The sequence below is a fragment of the Bombina bombina genome, chromosome 1, assembly GCF_027579735.1.
Source record: "Bombina bombina isolate aBomBom1 chromosome 1, aBomBom1.pri, whole genome shotgun sequence".
Classification (NCBI taxonomy): domain Eukaryota; kingdom Metazoa; phylum Chordata; class Amphibia; order Anura; family Bombinatoridae; genus Bombina; species Bombina bombina.
This window is the reverse complement of record NC_069499.1, coordinates 1,573,377,547-1,573,401,203: the sequence shown is the minus strand read 5'-3', so window position 1 is coordinate 1,573,401,203 and position 23,657 is coordinate 1,573,377,547. Positions and strand designations below refer to the sequence as shown.

At 41.4% G+C, this 23,657-nt stretch overlaps 1 protein-coding gene across 1 annotated transcript in view; it reads right to left on the bottom strand.

Annotated features, from left to right (window-relative positions):
* CFAP52 (cilia and flagella associated protein 52) overlaps positions 1-23,657 on the bottom strand; it is a 45,961-nt gene that overhangs the window by 1,655 nt on the left and 20,649 nt on the right. Inside the window, exons 4-13 of the mRNA XM_053696842.1 lie at positions 23,028-23,156; positions 20,628-20,727; positions 19,309-19,425; positions 15,332-15,432; positions 14,286-14,456; positions 14,046-14,194; positions 10,872-11,017; positions 10,597-10,748; positions 7,060-7,162; positions 6,801-6,912 (exon numbers count right to left, since the gene is read on the bottom strand). Coding sequence (XP_053552817.1) covers positions 6,801-6,912; positions 7,060-7,162; positions 10,597-10,748; positions 10,872-11,017; positions 14,046-14,194; positions 14,286-14,456; positions 15,332-15,432; positions 19,309-19,425; positions 20,628-20,727; positions 23,028-23,156 — 1,280 coding nt within the window. The remainder of the gene's footprint in view (positions 1-6,800; positions 6,913-7,059; positions 7,163-10,596; positions 10,749-10,871; positions 11,018-14,045; positions 14,195-14,285; positions 14,457-15,331; positions 15,433-19,308; positions 19,426-20,627; positions 20,728-23,027; positions 23,157-23,657) is intronic.

Here is a 23,657-nt window from a genome sequence, read left to right as displayed (position 1 = left end):
ATGGAAGAACAAGCACATTTTGCATTAATATTATGAGATTGTCAGAAGAAGGAAATAATATTTAACCTTCTAATGTTTCTATATTACTCAAAGGTTAAATATTCTGTCTGATGGTATGAACCATACACTCAGCCGAGACTGGAGACTAGCTCAGACAAGCCATGCTAACAATTTCAGTTTTACCAGTGCTTAATGCTTAAAAGTGTAAAACATTAAAAAATGTTCCAATTTACTTCTATCAAATTTGCCTCATTCTCTTGGTATCGTCTGTTGAAAAGCAGGTCAGAAGGTACAGGAGCAATATAGGGCAGCTGTTTTATAGCTTTATAATTGCAAGAACACTAGGTGGCAGCATTATTTCCTGTCATGTACTGGTCCATAAATGTATACGCTGCCTACCTAGGTATCTCTTCAATAAAGAATACTCTAACAAAGAAGTAATTTGGAAAGTATAATTTAAATTTTCCACTCTGAAATATAAATGACAATATTTGGGATATTTGTCCCTTTTATGGATCTAAAAAAAAATCTGTGTGTGAATTTGCTAGTACCTGGTGAAGAAAAACAAAATTTATGCTTGCCTGATAAATTTATTTATTTCTTGACACGGTGAGTCCACGGATCATCTAATTACTATTGGGAATATTACTCCTGCCCAGCAGGAGGCGGCAAAGAGCACCACAGTAAAGTTGTTAAATATCACCTCCCTTCCCTCCAACCCCAGTCATTCAACCGAAGCAAAGGAGAGAAAGGAAGCAACAAGGGGCAGAGGTGTCTGAAGTTTATAACATACCAACAACATGTCCAAAGAACAGGGCGGGCAGTGGATTCATGAATGCCCAGGAAGAGGAAACAGCCCTCGTAAAATGAGCCGTAACTCTCTCAGGAGGCTGCTTTCTATCAGTTTCATAGGCAAATCGAATAATACTCTTCAGCCACAAAGAAAGAGAAGTAGCCGTAGCTTTCTGCCCCTTACGTTTCTCAGAGAATACCACTAACAAAGCAGAAGACTGACGAAAAGCCTTAGTCGCCTGTAAATAGAATTTTAATGCACGCACCACATCCAGATTGTGCAAAACCCGTACCTTTTGAGAAGAAGGATTAGGACACAAGGAATGAACAACAATCTTCTAATTAATGTTCCGGTCTGAAACTACTTTAGGGAGAAACCCTAACTTAGTACACAAAACCACCCTATCCAAATGAAAAATAAGGTAAGGAGACTCATACTGTAATGCCAAGAGCTCTGACACTCTACGAGCAGATGAAATAGCAACAAGAAACAAAACTTTCCAAGATAACAACTTAGTATGTAAGGAATGCATAGGCTCAAACAGAGCCCCTTGAAGAACCTTAAGAACTTAATTAAGACTCCAGGGAGGAGTAACTGGCTTGAACACAAGCCTGATCCTGACCAAGGCCTGACAAAACGATTGTACGTCTGGGACATCCGAAAGACGTTTATGTAACAAAATAGACAAGGCAGATATTTGACCCTTTAGGGAACTTGCCGATAAACCCTTCTCCAAACCTTCTTGGAGAAAGGACAGAATTCTAGGAATCCTAACTCTACTCCAAGAGTAGCCCTTGGATTCACACCAATATAGATATTTACGCCATATCTTATGGAAAATCTTTCTAGTCACAGGTTTACGAGCCTGAATCATGGTCTCAATGACCGATTCCGAAAATCCATGCTTGGATAAAATCCAAGCAGTCAGCTTCAGAGAAACTAGGTTTGGATGAAGGAAGGGCCCTTGAAGTAGAATGTCCTTCTTTAACGGAAGTCTCCAAGGTGTAAGAGATGACATGTCCACCAGATCTGCATACCAAATCCTGCGAGGCCACGCCGATGCAATGAGGATCACAGATGCCCTCTCTTGCTTGATTCGAGCAATGACCAGAGGTAGAAGAGCAAACGGAGGAAATAGGTATGCGAGACTGAAATTCCAAGGTACCGACAGAGCGTCTATCAGTACAGCCTGAGGGTCCCTTGACCTCAACCCGTACCTCGGAAGCTTGGCATTCTGCCGAGATGCCATGAGATCCAATTCCGGGTGACCCCATTTGAGAATCAGACTGGAAAACACTTCCGGATGGAGTTCCCACTCCCCCTGGTGAAAGGTCTGCCTGCTCAGGAAGTCTGCCTCCCAGTAATCCACTCCTGGAATGTGGATCACTGACAGACAGCAATTGTGGGTCTCCGTCCAATGAATTATCTTGGCTACCTCTGTCATGGCCAAGGAACTCAGAGTTCCTCCCTGATGGTTGATGTAAGCCACTGAAGTTATCTTGTCCGACTGGAACCTGATGAACCAGGCCGAGGCTAACTGAGGCCAGGCCAGAAAAGCATTGAAGATGGCTCTCAGCTCCAGAATGTTTATGGGTAGAACAGACTCCGACCGAGTCCATGTTCCCTGAGCCTTTAAAGAGCCCCAGACTGCTCCCCTTCCCAGAAGGCTGGCGTCTGTTGTCACAATCACCCAAGAGGGTCTGCGAAAGCAGGTTCTGTGGGAGAGATGATCCTGAGACAACCACCAAAGAAGAGAATCCCTTGTCTCCTGCTCCAGCTGTAATTGCGGAGACAGATCCGCATAATCTCCGTTCCACTGACTGAGCATGCTTAACTGCAGAGGTTTGAGGTGGAAACGGGCGAACGGGATGATGTCCATTGCCGCTACCATCAGACTGATTACATGCACTGAGCCACTGATAGCCGAGGAGAGGACTTAAGCGATAGGCAAGAATCAAAAATCTTTGATTTCCTAACTTCTGTCAGAAAAATTTTCATTGATAAGGAATCTATTATGGTTCCCAAGAAAATTACCCTTGTATTTGGAACTAAGGAACTCTTTTCCAAATGTACCTTCCAACTGTGAGATCGCAGGAAAGATAACAACATTTCCGTGTGGGATCTTGCTTGTTGAAAGGATGGCGCCTGAACCAGAATGTCATCTAGATAAGGCGCCACTGCAATGCCCCGCAATCGGAGCACCGCCAACAGGGATCCCAGAATCTTTGAGAAAATTCTGGGAGCTGTGGCAAGGCCGTATGGAAGAGCCACGAACTGGAAGGGGCCTATTTATCATATGTCTGTCGGACCTGATCCGACACTGCGGATCAGGTCCGACAGACATCGATGAATGCGGAGAGCAATACACTCTCCGTATTCAGCATTGCACCAGCAGCTCTTGTGAGCTGCTGGTGCAACGCCGCCCCCTGCAGACTCGCGGCCAGGGTGTCAATCAACCCGTTCGTACTTGATCGGGTTGATTTCCGGCGATTCCTGTCCGCCTCATCAGAGCAGGCGGACAGGGTTATGGAGCAGTGGTCTTTAGACACAGGTCTTCAAGCTCCGTTCGGAGCTTGATAGATAGGCCCCGAAGTGTTTGTCTAGAAATGCAAACCTTAGAAACTTGTGATGGTCCCTGTGGATGGGAACATGCAGGTACGCATCCTTTAAATCTACCGTTGTCATAAATTGACCCCCTCGGACCAAAGGAAGAATGGAACGAATAGTTTCCATCTTGAAGGACGGCACTCTGAGGAATTTGTTTACACTCTTGAGATCTAAAATTGGTCTGAAGGTTCCCTCCTTTTTGGGAGCCACGAACAGATTGGAATAGAACCCCAGACATTGTTCCTGCATTGGAACAGGAACTATCACTCCCAGGTCGGAGAGTTCCCGAACACAGTGTAAGAACGCCTCTCTTTTTGTCTGGTCTACAGATAATCTTGAAAGCAGAAACCTGCCCCTGGGAGGAAAGGTCTTTAACTCTAGTTTGTATCCCTGGGTCACAATGTCCACCGCCCAGGGATCCTGAACATCTTGAATCCAAGCCTGAGTGAAGAAGGAAAGTCTGCCCCCCACAAAATCCGGTCCCGAATCGGGGGCAGGCCCTTCATGCTGTTTTTGATTCAATGGCAGGCTTTTTGGATTGTTTTCCCTTGTTCCAAGACTGATTGGGCCTCCAGGAAGGCTTGAATTGCTCCTGCTTGGAAGAGGGAGAGGAAGGCTTTCCCTTCAAATTTTGAAGGAACAAAAATTACTCTGACATCCCTTTTGTTTATTTCTCTTATCCTGAGGGAGGAAATGGCCCTTTCCTCCCGTAATGTCAGAAATTATTTCCGTCAAACCCGGCCAACACAAGGTCTTTCCCTTGTAAGGAATCGCCAAAAGTTTAGACTTAGATGACACATCCGCAGACCAATACTTTAACCATAAAGCTCTGCGGGCCAGTATGGCAAAACCAGAAATCTTAGCTCCCAGCTTAATAACCTGAAGGGAAGCATCCGTGATAAAGGAGTTGGCCAACTTAAGGGCTTTTATCCTATCCTGGATTTCTTCGAGGTGAGTGTCTTTCCGAATAGAATCAGACAACGCATGAAACCAGTATGCTGCCGCACTAGTGACAGTAGCAATACAAACCGCAGGTTGCCATTGTAAACCCTGGTGTACATACATTTTCTTGAGTAACCCCTCTAACTTCTTATCCATAGGATCCTTAACGGAACAACTATAGTCTATGGGAATAGCTGTTCTCTTGGCTAGCGTGGAAATTGCCCCTTCCACTTTGGGTACCATCTGCCAAGACTCCTTGATAGAGTCTGCTATAGGAAACATCTTTTTAAATATAGGGGATAGAGAAAAAGGGATACCCGGTTTCTCCCATTCCTTAGCAATAATCTCTGTAGCCCTATCTGGTACAGGAAATACCTCCACCATGGAGGGCACGTCAAAATACTTGTTTCGTTTACTAGACTTCTTAGGATTGACTACGACGGTGTCTGAGTCGTCCAGGAGAGCTAAAACCTCCTTAAGTAACAAACGGAGGTGTTCAAGCTTAAACCTGAAAGAAACAACTTCAGTATCAGTTAAAGGTATTACACTGTCCGAGTCTGAGATTTCACCATCAGATGCTACCGAAGTATCTTCCTCTTCAGGTTTCTGGGAAGAAACATTCAGAATATCCACTACTGTGTCAGCAACCTTATTCACTGATTGATTACATTTCCTCTTGCGCTTTCCCTGCAGCATGGGAAAAGCAGACAACGCATCAGATACCGCTGATGAAATTAGGGAAGCTATGTCTTGCAAGGTAACTCCAGGTGAAGTAATAGGGGAAGCGCAGGGCACTGGCTGTATGGACGCTAAATTTTGGGACGCTTGAGGAGAAACCTGCGGCATATCTTGAACATTGTCAGAAGACTCCTCAACAGTATCCGCCTTAGACAATGTAGGCTCAGGAAAAAGTCTATCCCTGTAATGTAAAGTTCTCTCAATACATGAGGAACAGAAAGGGATTGGTGGTTCTACATTAGCATCAAAACATAAAGACATGTAACATTTTGCAGGATTTCTTGGTCCATCTTTATTCACCAATAAACAGACAAAACTGATATTTTTATTTAGAAAATAGCCCCCCCCCAAAAAAATCATTACTGTCTCTTTAAATTTTAAACAAAAAAAATAACTGCTTTATTTTTCTGTCATTGGAAATAAACAATGGCCCCCAAAATAACACCTCAGACAACTCTACACCTCAGCTTAGCCCTGCTGAGGTGCTTACCTGCCTACCTACTAACAAAGTATATGACTTGTAGTTGATCCGGACTCAAAAGTTTTAACAATTACGGTCCGTAACCGCAACACTGCTTAATCTGTGAAGCATCTGATTTCCAATGCGGAACACAGGAAGTGACACAGGGCCAGAAAAAAAAGGCACGCAATAGCAACTGCTGCTGTATCTAACTCCACCCATCGTGGGCATAACCACATGAAACTCCCAATCGGCTAAATGTATTATCACAGCCGTCGGGAGTAAAGTTAAAAAACATACACCACCATCACTGAGCCAGATTCTAATGTCCCCAGTGCCTGCTCTGCTGCCCTTAATAAACATTCCCCTATCATAGGTGAATGTGACTTGTCCCCCAAATTTTTAAATGTGAAAGTGCTATCTTTTTCTCTGTATGTGTGTCCCAGAAAAAATTAAAGTTAGCACTTACCTTAAGACTTCTGCCAGGCAGCACGGCAGCTCACTAGGTTTGAGAGGCTAGTTCCCTCCCATGGACCTGTGGATAGAAACAAAGACTGAGTAACCTTACTCAGGCTTACACGGTTAGGGCAGCATCAATATATGGGAGGCGCAGTGAGGATTATACCCCACAAGTTCCCATTGCTTTAAAGCCATCACTGCTCTACTGAAGAGACTGATATGGACTACGGCTACACCCTAGAACAAAACAGCACAATCTTGCACTTCTGAAAAATAAAATAATAAAATCTTGCTTGAAGAATCTTTCCTAACACCTAACTTTACCACTTCCTTGCTCTAACGTAGGCAAAGAGAATGACTGGGGTTGGAGGGAAGGGAGGTGATATTTAACAGCTTTGCTGTGGTGCTCTTTGCCGCCTCCTGCTGGGCAGGAGTGATATTCCCAATAGTAATTAGATGATCCGTGAACTCATCGTGTCATTAGAAAGAAATATCCTTAGTTAGGTAACCCCAGATATAATGGTGTTATGTGAAGCTGTGTTTCATGAAAAGCTAATATGTGATTGACATGATTCCTACACATGATGATAAGCACTAAGCGTGATGAACCTGTATTCAGTTACCCACATTTGCTGTCACATAGCAGCGGTCTACTGAGAGTAACATGCATGTTACTACTGAGAGTCTCATGCATGTAGGAAGTCATTAAGAGTGACATAATAAATATTAATACTGTGCAGTTACATTGTAACAATGAACACAACTGCTGAGGTACAGATAAGATTGGCTGTATAGGATTACCAGTGACAAACTGAGCTCCGTCCTCACTAATGTCCATCCCATTTACAGCGCCAGACATGGACCCTTCAAGCTCTCGAATGGCTGAGCCATCAAACACCTCCCAGTAGCCGATCTAAATTAGGGAAAGAAACACACTTGTGTTAAAGGGTAATTTACACCTGTAAAATGATGCATTGGTTACAACGGGAGACAATAATAATGCAATGCATTCTGGGTTCAGTTGATTAGATTGTCTAACTCATATCCAGTATGATCTGACCTTCCTGTCTGTGCCACTGGTGATGATCTGGAACTCCTCGGGATGGTAGCAAACACAGCGGAACAGAGTGTTGGACAATATCATCTGCTTGCGTACAAATCGTCTGCAAGGGAAGAAGATGGTGAAATTGTTGATATTAGATCAAAGGAATACTGATCATGTGTGGGATGTTGTATCAACTATTCTATCGCTGAACTCACGTGAGATGGACAAAACCAAGAGTGATATACCAACCAATATTGCCTATGAGATGTGGGTAAAAAGATACCATGTCCATGTTTATTTCATACAAAAGTGAATCTAGCTCCTTTACAAACCAACACACAGTGATCATGTGCAATTCATGTTTAATGTACAGAAGGAAAACAGGATACAAGCGTTTTTCACCACAAAACATCCAGATTTTGTCATATACAGTACATGAACTATACCATATTCAAATATTTTTTTGGACAATAATACTCAGATCTTGTTGGATCCACAAAATTACTGTGACCATGCCAGATAGATTACTTTTGTTGGATCCAAGACTTTTTCACCCAAAACACCATAAATCCAGCCGCATACAAAAACATACAGACCCAACTGGCTCATTGTCTAACTTAAAACTTAAAATATATATAGTTTGGGAGCGCTAAAAAAAGCTTAAAGGAAGATATGGAGATTGATAAATATAATAAATATGTAATTTATTTGCAGGATATTTTCTAAAAAATGTATGTTATTAAAAATTATTATGAACAGTATAAAAACAAGTATATATTTTTATAAAATACAGGTTTATATTTTGATATAATACAGTAAAATTTATTGCACAAAATATGGTGATTGAGGACACGATAAATTCAAATATGGGACGTCTCCCTGTATGACAAAAGTTAAAACAGATTATCCCTGTGATTTGGTGTCTAAGGTTTTGTATATGTTTTCTTGGGCTGTACGAGTTCGGGGGTATTGAATTGTGTGACTATCATCGTGTCTGTAAAGCAATAGACACATATACTGCGGGGTGCAGCAACTTTATACACAGGAAAAGATATGTATAACTAAAGAATCCACCTTAAATTCTTGAAAAAAATCCACCTTGAATAAACCACCAATCGAAATGAAGAAAGTATTAACCAATCAGGAAGAGAGGAGGGCTTTTTAAAATACCGGGTTACAGAACTCAAATCATTCGTCTTGATAAAGCCAACCGGCGAAACGCGTAGACGTTACTCACTGCAGCCCATATATCCCCTGCAAGATCTCAAATAATAATTGAGTACGGGGGAAGAAGAAGGCAAAGAAATAAAACAAACGGCCGTTTGTGTATTGAATACTTGAGGAGCTGTTAACACGCCGGAGCGTGCAACGCAAGTTCTCACCCTATTGTCAAGCTTGCTGCCGGAGCTGACTGTCTAAACTAATCAGAACAGAGGGTATTGAACCACCGGAGCCGCACAGATAAATACAGGCTCAAAAAACCCAAGCTCCCAGAAGATTCTTGTATCGTACAAGATCAGGAAACAGAAAGGAGACATACAAAATCTTCCCGGTAAGATAGAATTGCAATATCGCCAGACACAGTAGGTGTCAGAAGACCCGGTAAGCCCTATAATAACACTTACAAACATTCACAAAAAAGACTTAAGTGTTACAAGTTTACTAATAAACATTTCTACATATTCCTCTGACAACAAAATAACGAAAGTGTATCAGATTGCATAACACATATGAACTTTTAACTGGATCTGTGCAATTTTATAGCAATAACGAGAAAGAAAAAAAAGAGGAAAAAATGGACTTTTAAAATCAAAGCTTCTAACATTTTTATTTGCAAATATAATTCTAAGACATCAAATTGCAATAAGTTGTTTAGATAAAGTGGATCAAGGTGGTATTATGTAACTACAATTTAATTTAATTATATGTATAAAGTATAAGATATAAGGTGTTTTATATTTTAAGCTAGTTACAATCTGTTTTAACTTTTGTCATACAGGGAGACGTCCCATATTTGAATTTATCGTGTCCTCAATCACCATATTTTGTGCAATAAATTTTACTGTATTATATCAAAATATAAACCTGTATTTTATAAAAATATATACTTGTTTTTATACTGTTCATAAGAATTTTTAATAACATACATTTTTTAGAAAATATCCTACAAATAAATTACATATTTATTATATTTATCAATCTCCATATCTTCCTTTAAGCTTTTTTTAGCGCTCCCAAACTATATATATTTTAAGTTTTTTGTTTATTGATTTGGTAATTATAGGGAAGATTACTTGTGAGGGAGCATAAGGATAACTACGTGGCGCTTATCTTAATTTAACCCCTAAACTCATTGTCTAACTTAATCAAGTAACTAACTCAATCAGTTCTATTTCTTGCAACATTTGGATTCTACAAGGTCAAAGTTTTTTACTCCAAAATACCCGGATAATGTTGGATTTATCACTACATTCCAAAGCTCTTCACTCAAGTGACATTATCTAAAAAGTCTCAACAATACTGTGAGGTCGCTCAAAGAATTTTATAAAAGGCAAATTTACCTTAAGAGCGGTTTATCTTGCTATGCAGGTTATGTATATGAAGAACAGACACAATATAATGCTCAAACAATTCCCACAAAGTTCATATGATTTCTCTCTATCCCGGCAATTTTTTTTTTTTTACTACATACATGCCTAGATCCTGACAGATCCAAGCACTTTGTTCACAAAAGCACCTGGCTACTGCTTCAGTCAAATCTTTCATTAAACACAAGCAGATCCTTATGGATGCACAAGCACATACAGATCCAAGTCTGTCATACAAACACATCTTTACCATAGCAGAGCAAAGTGTTTTTCACACAAAACTACCTGGATCTATGTTTAATGTAAACCACTGCTACAGGATCCAACTCTTTTTCACAGTAACACATCCAGACACTGCCAAAAGTGGTTTTTTTTTGTTTTTTTGCAATGACGCTGATATTTTTCTTGATCCAAGTCTTTCTTCCTCTAAAACACCCTCTTGTATACAAGTCTTTTTCACATGAACACACCTGGATGCCAGATTACCCAAACATCTCCTTAGCCAGGTCGTTTTGCTCTTTTTAACAAATGGATATACAAGTGTACAGCAGACTGTTCTCAGTATACGTATAGAGGTAATATTATTATACAGAAGAACACAGTAGAACAAGCAGCTGGTGAGACATGTATTAGGACATAATCAACTCATATATTTTTTTGACCTGCCCTTTAACGCGCCCACAGTACTTGTTTTTTCACTTCAATATTCCTTTTGCTAGTTTGTAGGGAACTAGTATCCATCTGTGGTGCTGGTCCTTGCTGTTGGATTTATAGCGCAAGAAGTTTCATCTCTTTTCCAACATATGCACGTAGCCACTAACCACTGGCTGTGCCAGTTATATGCATATACATAACAACACTTGTACAACAGTGCCCTGCTCAGGTTCTGCAATGTATTGCAGAGTTTAATCCTGTTGTATTTGACCATTTAAGAGAGATTAGTAACCATCAGATAAATACTCACACAATGTCCCAGAGGATGCAGGTCCCATCGGAGCTGGCAGAGACACACTCCCGGTTATTCCTCTTCACCTTGATGCAGGAAACAGCTGACTTGTGCTCCTTCATGGATTCTACCAACCGCTGACTTTCTTTGCCAATTTCCCAAACTCGAACCTGAAAAACCATAAGCTTAACTTAAACGTTTGGCTGCCAGAGATAGCTGCAATGTGTATATAAGGGTTTAGCATCACAATCACAGGATAATAAAAGATCTGAGAGACAAGGTATAGTACACACCTGCCCCTCTCCTCCTCCACTTATGATCCTCTTACAGTCGCTGGATGCAGCCATGGCTGTCACTCCCATGCTGTGCGCATTTTCAATTACGTACATCAGTCTCCCACTTTCAGGTGTGAATGCACGGATTTTCCCATCATTCCAAGCTGCAGAAAAACAGGGTATAACAAACGTCAGGCACACTACTGCATGATAGACATCTGGTAGGCTGCAGGTTTACAGACATCTTGCAGGCTACAATGTGACAAATGTCAGATTGGCTGCAACATAACAGACGTCTGGTTGGCTGCAGTGTAACAAGGTCTGGTTGAATGCAGTGTAACAAGGTCTGGTTGGATGCAGTGTAACGAGGTCTGGTTAAATGCAGTTTAACGAGGTCTGGTTAAATGCAGTGTAATGCGGTCTGGTTGGGTGCAGTGTAACAAGGTCTGGTTCGATGCAGTGTAACGAGGTCTGGTTAAATTCAGCATAACGAGGTCTGGTTGGATGCAGTGTAACGAGGTCTGGTTGGATGCAGTGTAACAAGGTCTGGTTGGATGCAGTGTAACGAGGTCTGGTTGGATGCAGTGTAACGAAGTCTGGTTGGATGCAGTGTAACAAGGTCTGATTGGATGCAGTGTAACGAGGTCTGGTTGGATGCAGTGTAACGAAGTCTGGTTGGATGCAGTGTAACAAGGTCTGGTTGGATGCAGTGTAACGAGGTCTGGTTGGCTGCAGTGTAACAAGGTCTGGTTGAATGCAATGTAACGAGGTCTGGTTAAATGCAGTGTAACAAGGTCTGGTTGGATGCAGTGTAACGAGGTCTGGTTAAATGCAGTTTAACGAGGTCTGGTTAAATGCAGTGTAATGAGGTCTGGTTGGGTGCAGTGTAACAAGGTCTGGTTGGATGCAGTGTAACGAGGTCTGGTTAAATGCAGTGTAACGAGGTCTGGTTAAATGCAGTGTAACGAGGTCTGGTTGGATGCAGTGTAACGAGGTCTGGTTGGATGCAGTGTAACAAAGTCTGGTTGGATGCAGTGTAACAAGGTCTGGTTGGATGCAGTGTAATGAGTTCTGGTTGGATGCAGTGTAACGAAGTCTGGTTGGATGCAGTGTAACAAGGTCTGGTTGGATGCAGTGTAACGAGGTCTGGTTGGATGCAGTGTAACGAGGTCTGGTTGAGTGCAGTGTAACAAGGAACGGTTGGGTGCAGTGTAACGAGGTCTCGTTGGGTGCAGTGTAACAAGGTCCAGTTGGGTGCAGTGTGAAGAGGTCTGGTTGGATGCAGTGTGATGAGGACTGGTTGGGTGCAGTGTGAAGAGGTCTGGTTGGATGCAGTGTAACGAGGTCTGGTTGAGTGCAGTGTAACAAGGAACGGTTGGGTGCAGTGTAACGAGGTCTCGTTGGGTGCAGTGTAACAAGGTCCGGTTGGGTGCAGTGTGAAGAGGTCTGGTTGGATGCAGTGTGATGAGGACTGGTTGGGTGCAGTGTGAAGAGGTCTGGTTGGATGCAGTGTGATGAGGACTGGTTGGATGCAGTGTGACGAGGTCTGGCTGGATGCAGTGTGACGAGGTCTGGTTGGGTGCAGTGTGACGAGGTCTGGTTGGGTGTAGTGTAACAAGGTCATGTTGGGTGCAGTGTAACGAGGTCTGGTTGGATGCAGTGTAACGAGGTCTGGTTGGATGCAGTGCAACAAATATCTGGTTGGTTGCAGTGTAACAGATGTCTGGTTAGCTGCAATGTGACACATGTCAAGCTGGCAGCAGTGTGACAGACCTCTGGTTAACTGCAGTGTGATGGACTGTAGTGCGACAAAGGTCAGGCCGGCTGCAGTGAGACAGACCTCTGGTTAACTGCAATGTGATTGGCTGCAGTGCAACAGATGTCAGGCTGGCTGCACTGTGATTGGCAGCCGTGTAACAGACATCTGGTTGGCTGCAGTGTAACAGATGTCTGGTTGGCTGCAGTGTGAAACCTATAAATTTACTTATTTGGACAAGTCGGTTAGTCAGATTGTTTTATTTCTTTATTTTATTTTCAGTTTTTTTATCATTTGGCGGTTATTTATATTCTTTCTTTCTAATAATTAATAATTAGACCCTGACATAACAGCTATTGTCATCCGTGAACTGCCCAGATCATACTAACGTCAGCCAATTAACCTGTCAGGTCAGTCACAGAGAATGTGACAAATATCTAAATACTAAAGTGACTAAGTCACTAAGGGTGTAAATGTATATTCAGATTTCTGTTATACAATCTCTATTACCTTAATTATTAAACACGTTTGTGAGTATAAGCTCTTCAGACAAGGACCCTCCAGACCTCTGTGTAAACACAATGTATAGTGTTCTGTAGGGTTGCACCGATACCATTTTTTTATGACCGAGTACAAGTACCGATACTTGTTTTCAAATACTTGCCGATACCAATTACCGATACTTTTTTTTAATGTCATGTGACAGTTTACCAAGCACAATACAGTAATAATAATAATTAAGATTCCTTCTTTATAATTATAGAGGACTGTAATTCAAAAGACATTATGAAATAATAAAACAGTTTTATTTGTCACAAAGTTCACTGAACATGTTTATAAATAAAAAATATTCCAATAAAATATTAAATTTAAAGGGGTGATACAATTGGGTTGTAGGGCTGTTATATAACATCAATCTGACATTTGTATGGAGGTCCGACTCTAAGTTGAACAGCCTTTCGCTTTCCACACTACTGCATGGGGCAGAAAGATATTTTTGGGCCATTTTAGCCAGAGCTGGAAATCTGTTTATTAACTGCCCAGTACTCCAGGGGTTTGTCTGAACGAGGTACAGTGATCTCTCCTACAATAATACAAATAACAACAATTTGTATTGGCAGAACAGTAGTAAACAATTTTTAGTTTAGTCTCCACTCCAGTTTAAAATAAAATGGGAACATGTAGTTTGAAAAAAACGCCACAAGATAGCATATGGGTAGGAAGTGGAGGTATCGGTTTAAGTATCGGTGCATTTGCACGAGTACAAGTACTCATGCAAATACTTGGTATCGGTGGAACCCTAGTGTCCTGTATGCAGTGAATATGGTGGTGTTTGTATAATGAGAAGTCATTAGTTTTCTGCATGTCAGTTAGCAGACTGACCTAAACAGCAATAACTGCCTGTTAACCCTTTATTAGTCTCACAGTCCCTGCACCTGATATGATGCTTTTCCCATCTCTCATGAAATCAATAGCATTGCAGCTCATGTTCGGCACAGTGATGCGGAGCAGTTCTTTGTGGCTTGCAGTGTGCCACACTCGGATGTCACATTTGGAGCATGTAGCAAAAAGCTCAGAGGTTCCACTAAAATAAATAGAGAGGGGGAACAACGTGATGTTAGTAACATGAGCAGGATGACACAGATATGACAGGAGTCTTCACATACACAACGTACAAGGGGAAGACCATGTCATTGACGGCCTCACTGTGGCAGGTAGTAATGAGCTCCTCTTTGAATTCTGGGTAGTTGAAGCGATATATCTGTGCTTGGGCTGTGCCCACAAAAAGCTGATGCCCCTGCCCTCGCAAAGAGATGGATGTCACTGACCCTTGTAGCTGGATGGTCCTAGAAGTCAAAATAATTTTTAGTTTATCAATTTGGACACAAAAAAAACTAAATTCTTAGCATAAGACAATAGCAGGAATCAACTGCAATGCCCTAAATGCAACTAAAATAAGGAAATCACCTCTCATCTACAACCTGAACATTTTCTCATGCACACAAGGCAGTGGCATTGCCATACGTTTCGTTATTATCCGCTGCTATGTAACAAGTCACTCTTGAATAATGTCACTTAACCTGGTACTACAGAGCTGATTAGAAAATGTCACTAAACAGAGAAGCCAAAGACTATAGCAGTCATTTCTACAATTACATTTCTTCAGACTATAAAATAAATGTACTGAACCTAGTTATATGAATAAGTACAGTACCTTGTACGGCAGAGCAGCTGTTACAACTCTCTCTGTTAGTGTTCAATGGTTAAATAAGTGGAGTGATTTCAGTAATGTTTGCAGCCTGGATCAAGTGAAGTGACTAGTGAGGAGCACTTGAAATGACCAGTAAATACATCAGATTTGCATAAACAACAAATGCATGATAACAAGACAATGCAATAGCACTTAGACTGAACTTCCAATGAGTAGTACATTTATTCTGTCTATTTCCACTCCTGTATCAAGTGCATATAGGTATATTCTGTGAATTCTTGCACATGCTCAGTAGGAAGTAGTGACTCAAAAAGTGTAAATATAAAAATACTGTGCACATTTTGTTAATAGAAGTAAATTGGAAAATTGTTAATAATTGCTGCTCTATCTGAATCATAAGAGTTTAATTTTGACGTGTGTCCCTTTAACATTCCTCTTCAATAAACCTTCTTGTGATCATTAATCTGTGTGCTTTGTATGATATAATACAGCGTGGAGTAAAACACTAACTTTGCTGCTTTGTAATTCGGTCCTTTGCATAGCGAGACTTTTCCGTCCCCGGAACCGATGACAAATTCTCCCGTCTTTAGCAAAGCCAGAGCTGTTACTCCCTGAAAAGTAAAAATTATACAGGATCAGTTTTATGGACAGAAATACACTTTTGTAAATAAGACGCTAACCAGAGCAAATATTAATGATGTATTTTTACAATGAATTTAAAAAATGCAAAACATCTGAGGACACCCAATCAGATCTTCAAATCATTAAGCTAGATACACAGACAGTCATAAGGTCATCACTTCAATATGTTCCCCAGTTTTACTACTGCCATAAACACCTATAGTTGTGTGAGGTGCTTAACACAATAGCTCACACATCAAACATGAACAGCAAGTGAGGCAGAAAAATAATAACTACAACCGCCACACGTAAGAAACACGTTTGCAAAATGATTTCTGTTAATGTTTGTATTCACTTGTCTTATTATGGTAAATAGACTCGCTGGCAAGAGTAACAGGTGTCTTGGATCTTGCAGATGCAAACTATGGGCATTCTGGGGCATTCCTGGGGTGTGGCCAGTATTTTGCACCTAAACACTAATAATACCACTTTAATACACCTTCCCTTAGCCCTAACACTAAGCCTGGCACTAGTCTATAATCCTAAACATAGCCCTAAACTTAATGCCTAACTCTTCCTTAGCCCCATCCCTAACCCCAACACTCACTCAACATAAAGCCTAAACATGTAACAATTACACTTGCAACATTCTAACCCTGCACAATGTTACGTCAATTGCCCCTCGTCGGTGTGACGTCTGTTTACCATGATTCTGTTTTATAATGGCAAATGCTAAACTGTGTAATTACACATTCAGTTTAAATCAGTTATATTTGACATAAATTAATATATATTTTCCAAAGTAAAGATATATTTCTGTTATGTTATTATATTTTCTTTGTAGAATGAGTTGTAATGTAATGTAAATAATAAACTTTTATGATTCATAGATAGAACATGCAATTTTTTCAAATGTGCTTCTGTTATCAAGTTGACTGCATAGATTTTGACATCAGATAAGAACCATAGGCCCAACAAGTCTGCCCGATATTTACTAAAATTTTTTTAGTTCTTAGAACAGCCTTATGCTTATCTCAGGTATTAATTAGTATGTAGGATAGCCTTATGCTTATCACAGGCATTAATTAGTATGTAGGACAGCCTTATGCTTATCCCAGGCATTAATTAGTATGTAGGATAGCCTTATGCTTATTCCAGGCATTAATTAGTATGTAGGATAGTCTTATGCTTATCCCAGGCATTAATTAGTATGTAGGATAGCCTTATGCTTATCCCATGCATTAATTAGTATGTAGGATAGCCTTATGCTTATCCCAGGCATTAATTAGTATGTAGGATAGTCTTATGCTTATCTCAGGCATTAATTAGTATGTAGGATAGCCTTATGCTTATCCCAGGCATTAATTAGTATGTAGGATAGCCTTATGCTTATCCCAGGCATTAATTAGTATGTAGGATAGCCTTATGCTTATCCCAGGTATTAAGTAGTATGTAGGATAGCCTTATGCTTATCTCAGGTATTAATTAGTACATAGGATAGCCTTATGCTTATCCCATTCATTAGTTAGTATGTAGGATAGCCTTATGCTTATCCCAGGCATTAATTAGTATGTAGGATAGCCTTATGCTTATCCCAGGCATTAGTTAGTATGTAGGATAGCCTTATGCTTATCCCAGGCATTAATTAGTATGTAGGATAGCCTTATGCTTATCCCAGGCATTAATTAGTATGTAGGATAGCCTTATGCTTATCCCAGACATTAATTAGTATGTAGGATAGCCTTATGCTTATCCCAGGCATTAATTTGTATGTAGGATAGCCCTATTCTTATCCCAGGTATTAATTAGTATGTAGGATAGTCTTATGCTTATCCCAGGTATTAATTAGTATGTAGGATAGCCTTATGCTTATCCCAGGTATTAATTAGTATGTAGGATAGCCCTATGCTTATCCCAGGTATTAATTAGTATGTAGGATAGCCTTATGCTTATCCCAGGTATTAATTAGTATGTAGGATAGCCCTATGCTTATCCCAGGCATTAATTTGTATGTAGGATAGCCCTATGCTTATCCCAGGTATTAATTAGTATGTAGGATAGCCCTATGCTTATCCCAGGCATTAATTTGTATGTAGGATAGCCCTATGCTTATCCCAGGTATTAATTAGTATGTAGGATAGCCTTATGCTTATCCCAGGTATTAATTAGTATGTAGGATAGCCCTATGCTTATCCCAGGTATTAATTAGTATGTAGGATAGCCTTATGCTTATCTCGGGCATTAATTAGTACGTTACATAGCCTTATGCTAATCCCAGGCATTCTTGAAGACCCTCACAGTGTTTGTCATTACCACCTCTTGTGAAAGTTTATTCCATGAATCAACCACCCTTTTTGTAAAGAAGCTTCCTCAAATTACTCCCGAATCTACTGCCCTTCAAGGGACAGTATACACCAATTTTCATGTAACTGCATGTAATAGACACTGCTATAAAGAAGAATATGCACAGATACTGATATAAAAATCCAGTATAAAACTTACTTAGAAGCTCCCAGTTTTGCACTGTTGATGAGGTTAGGCTGGGACACCCACTGAAAGGAGCTGGGAAATTGGGATGAGCAAAAATCTCCCTCCTCCCCCCAACCCTGCTTATGAAAAGACCCATTATACAACCAGGAGACCTAGACCTTGTACCATGAACCATTCTCTTGGTATCCTTTGTGGAAAAGCATACCTAGGTAGGCTCAGAAGCAGCAATGTAGTACTGATAGCTAACTGGTGATTTGTGGTTACACGCATATGCCTGTTTCATTGGCTCACCAGGTGTGCTTAGCTAGCTCCCAGTACTGTATTACTGATCTGGAGTTGACATTAACTATGTGCTTAACCCATTTGCAGAGGTTAAACACATATTTATATGAGAGCAATAGGACAGTTTATTATTGTACTAACAGCATTTTCTTGTTGCACTTTTATGGTCCTTTAAAGTGACAGTCTACTCCAGAATTGTATTGTTTAAAAGATAGAAAATCCCTTTATTACCCATTCCCCAGTTTTGCACAAGGAACACAGTTATATTAATATACTTTTTACCTCTGTGATTACCTTGTATCTAAGCCTCTGCAAACCACCGCCTAATCTCAGTTCTTTTGACAGACTTGCATTTTAGCCAATCAGTGCTGACTCATAAATAACTCCACAGGCGTGAGCACAATGTTATCTATATGGCACACATGAACTAGCGCTGTCTAGCTGTGAAAAACTGTCAAATGCACTGAGATAAAAGGCGGGCTTCAAGGGCTTAGAAATTAGTATATGAGCCTACCTAGGTTTAGCTTTCAACAAAGAATACCAAGAGAACAAAGCAAATTTGATGACAAAAGTGATTGGAAAGTTGTTTAAGATTGCATGCCCTATCTGAATCATGAAGGTTTAATTTTGGCTAGACTGTCCCTTTAAGAAGTGCAATTATGTCAGCTCCCTCAGTAATGACTGTAAGCTCTAGTGTGCAAGAGCAATAGAATCCCTGCCAGGCCCCAAAGAAGGGAACTCTCTCTTACAAACTGAACCTGTGTCATTCATACCATCTTGGCTAGTTAGAAAAACAATGACTTGCTGTATTATTATACAACAGACTAATTACCTTAATATCCCTTTAATGACATAACATTGGATAATAAATATTCTGCCGCTGACAGACTTCAGGGGGAAAAAAAAAATTGATATTGAGATTTAAACTAGGTTCTGCCGCACAATCCGCTATTGTTTTCTGCTAGTTTAAGTGTTTCTAGGGTTTTGTATCCAGGTGAAAAGAAGTCAAAGCCAGGCAGCTCTCTGTAAACAGAATCTGGGGTCTCAGTGTCACAAGCAGGCGGTATATTACAGTCAATACAAGAGCTTCTCACCAGGCTGAACTTCCCCTTCTGAGGTCCACAGCTGTTCAGCAGCTTGTTCTGTAGGTTCATCTTTAGGATATCCCCCGTGGAGGTGCCGCAGTAGAAGCAGCTGTCATCTTCAGCCACCTGGGGGACATGACACAGAGACAAATGGGTCACACAGACAGGATGGCAGATAATCAGATAGTAACTAACGAAGAGCTGAGAGACCACAAGGAATGAGAGGAAGCAATGTATCAAATCCACGTGGAAAGAAACTCCACAATATATCAGTGCTTATGTTCTTATACATTGATCTAGGCCCAGTTTCCGTCACTGTTGTAAACTGGTGATAACTTCAAACATCTGCATAGACTTTAGTGGAGATACTTTACACAATTTACAACAGCAATGACCACTCGGCTGTAGAGTGACATCAACTGAAACAAATAACGTGTAAAATAAACCTAATAATGGTGTTAAATAGAAAAAAAATGAGTAACAAGTTGACAGGACGCCACAGTTAGAAGACTTATGGATTCATCAGAAATTGTCATAAAACCCAGCAGCATTCCAAGTCACTAAGTAATATGTTAAAGACTAACAATAACAAACAAACCTACATAGGCCCCTATTTCAATCAATCACATTTACTTTGAGAAACACTTTATGGCAACTCAGATCATTTTTTACTTTGTTTTCAAAGCCCTTCCAATCCGTTAGAAAAGTCACAGTTAGAATTAGTACAACTGCTTGAATTTGTAAACAAAATAGCAGCAATTTCACACAAAAAAGAAACACAGTGTCAACGGGATCTTCCTGAAAGCGAAAGATCTGCATCTAAAGCAAAAATATTTCACAATAATTTGTGTCATTTTAAATTCAACGTGTTTAAATGTCTAATCATGTAACTTCAATCATAGATGAATAATTGCTAATTGTAACTGATTTCATTACAAGTTTCCAAGTTTAAAAGTAACATCTGAGTAATTTTGAGTTTTTATTAAATTAAATGATCTTTTTAATGAGCCACTAATTCATTTGAAAACCTTATGATAAGCAGGTTACCACAAGGTTTTAAATCAACTAGAACTTCCTTGAATTGTAAAACGCTGTCTATAGCTTTGCTTGGTGTTCTGCATGGGGAAGTCTGGTCAAATGGAATGGGGGCTGGAGAGAGGATACACATGTCTGTAAATAAACAATCTCAAGGAAAAGTCATTTGCGCAAGAGCGCAGGAGGGCACTGACTTTGTCATATTTTGCAGACTGGCAGAGAAAGGAAGAAGCGTGTCACACACAGTGGGCATGTGGGCACCCTCTACATGGATTGGCTGTAGGATTACTCACTGCTATACAGGTGACCACTCTCTTCAGCTGCCCCGTCTGACACTCAGTTGGACGCATTTTCCTGTTAGGAGCATCAACCTCCCAAACACGAAGAGTCCCACTAGAAACGTAGAGGGAGAAACAAGTTATTAGACCTTATTGTCACTGAAAGGGATAAAGTAGAGAATGTGAGAGCAGATCTCCCTGTCTGTCTCTAATAAGTGCTGCCACCTCATCCAACAAATCAGAACATTGTGTCCATTTTGAAGTCGCCTACCCCCAGATAAGACCAGCCCGTCCTATTAGATAAAATATAATTGTTTTGCAGCCCAGATCTGGAAGATTTTATTGAGATTGTTTTATTCAGATTGTCATGATATCCAAATGTTGAAGCAATGGAGAGTGATGCAGCATAGCTGTAAAAAGCTGACTAGAAAATATCACCTGAACATCTCTATGTAATAAAGGAAGATATTTTACCTCACAATTTCCTCAGTAGCCACATCACATTGTAAAGGGATTTTAAACAGCCAATTAGGATGCTAGTCCCAGGACTTGCTAGGGAGCGTACTCCTGGCATGCACAGGACTGTAATGTTATTTCCCTATACAGCTTAAGGAAGTTTACTATGAAATCTCATGAGTTCACAGTAAAGCAAAGTGTGACAACAGCACTTGGGGTACATTGTTGGGGTACAAATACCTTTACACATCATTCTTTTTCTGTAACAACCAAAATACTCTGAAAAACCTAACCTATACTCCCAGTTCAAACAAGCTCACCCCCTCAGATCATATTGCACTATAAAATGCCTGGTACTATTTTTCTATATGTTACAAATGATTTACTGAGTCTCAGATTCATTGAAATCACTAGTATCTTCCTTTTGTTTTATCCAGCAACCAAGTGAATTCACCATGTTCTCTAAATGTACACATATACTGTCATTGGGTAGTAGTGAAAGTGTGCTTAATCACACATTGAGACCTAAGTATAGCTCTAGCTATATAATACGGCTGACGAATCGGAATATATCACTGGCATGGAGCAAATGAAAGATAGCCACCCTGAGATTAGTATTACCATGGGATAAGCCAATTGCATCCAGCTATTTATAAATCCTATAATATAAAAGGCCAAGTGTGTTTGTCCGAAGCTGTCATGCGCAGTAGAGACAGCACAAGGACAAACACACCTGGCCATTTGAGTCCCTAGCTGATCTGCAGCAGAAGCGGGCGTGGCCGGGCGCGAGCGAGGGCGTGGTCAATGTAAAGGGGGCGTGGCCGGTCGTGAATGGCCGTGAAGGGGGCGTGGCCTGGCATGAAGGGGGCGTGGCCGGGCGCAGTCGTGTGATAGAGGGGAGAGAGATAGAGAGGGGAGGGAGATAGAGAGGGGGGGAGAGAGAGAGAGAGGGGGGGGAGAGAGAGAGAGAGGGGGGGAGAGAGATAGAGAGGGGGGGGAGAGAGATAGAGAGAGAGAGAGAGAGAGAGAGAGAGAGAGAGAGAGAGAGAGAGAGAGAGGGGGGGAGAGAGAGAGAGAGAGAGGGGGAGAGAGAGAGAGAGAGAGAGAGAGAGAGGGGGGGGGAAGAGAGAGAGAGAGAGAGAGAGAGAAAAAGAGAGGGGGAGAGAGAGAGCGCAAAAGAGAGGGGGGAGAGAGAGCGCAAAAGAGAGGGGGGAGAGAGAGCGCAAAAGAGAGGGGGGAGAGAGAGCGCAAAAGAGAGGGGGGAGAGAGAGCGCAAAAGAGAGGGGGGAGAGAGCGCAAAAGAGAGGGGGGAGAGAGTGCAAAAGAGAGGGGGGAGAGAGAGCGCAAAAGAGAGGGGGGGAGAGAGAGCACAAAAGAGAGGGGAGAGAGAGAGCACAAAAGAGAGGGGGAGAGAGAGTGCAAAAGAGAAGGGGGAGAGCGCAAAAGAGAGGGGAGAGAGAGGGGGGAGAGAGCGCAAAAGAGATGGGGGAGAGAGAGAGCGCAAAAGAGGGGGAGAGAGATAGCGCAAAAGAGAGGGGGAGAGAGATAGCGCAAAAGAGAGGGGGAGAGAGAGAGCGCAAAAGAGAGGGGGGATAGAGAGAGCGCAAAAGAGAGGGGAAGAAAGAGAGCACAAAAGAGAGGGGGAGAAAGAGAGTGCAAAAGAGAGGGGGGAAGAGAGAGAGCGCAAAAGAGAGGGGGAGAGAGAGCGCAAAAGAGAGGGGGGAGAGAGAGAGAGCGCAAAAGAGAGGGGGAGAGAGAGAGCGCAAAAGAGAGGGGGGAGAGAGAGAGCTCAAAAGAGAGGGGGGAGAGAGAGAGAGCAAAAGAAAGGGGGAGGAAGAAAGCGCAAGGGGTGGGACCGCTGTACTGCAAAAATGGCCCGTGTGAACGGGCTTTAGGACTAGTATTTTATATTGGACTATTTATAAATATAAATGCTATCCCAAGCTTTTCATGACTTACTTGCCACCCGTCATGAAGATGTTGTCACTGGCGTTAGAGAAGGCCAGGGTGAGGGCATGGCCGGAACTGACAGATGAGGCAGGATTACCACAGATGGCTTCTCTCTTCTCTACATTCCACAGAACAATGCTGGGGTAGAAGCAAAAACAACGTTATCAGTAAAGAGAAGACAGGAGCTCACAAACCTGTCCTATGAGTACTCACTTTTAAATGCATTGCAGTATATACAGTATATGTATGCGAATATAAGTGCACCCATGGGTTTACCCCCTGACTGAAAGAGATAAAGGCCCTCACATTTAACAAATCCCAGGCAGACAAGGTTTGCTCCCGGGAACCATCAGTTTACCGCAGTTATTGTACAAGCAAATGCTTGTGTTGCCACGCCCACTGCTTTTGTGCAACCAATCGCTTGAGAGCATGGCTTGTCAATCATCTAGATCGGATCTGATCAGGATGAATTAAGACAGCAGATATTTAACTAGTATATTAGGCCTGCTCACTCGGGCCTGAAACATTTGGGCTCAGAAGATGAGTCTGCAGTTTCATCAATGGAACCCATAGTATTTTATGTATGAAGTCCCAACAGGAGTGTATAGCAAGAAGGGCTGAATCAGTTGTGAGTAGTGT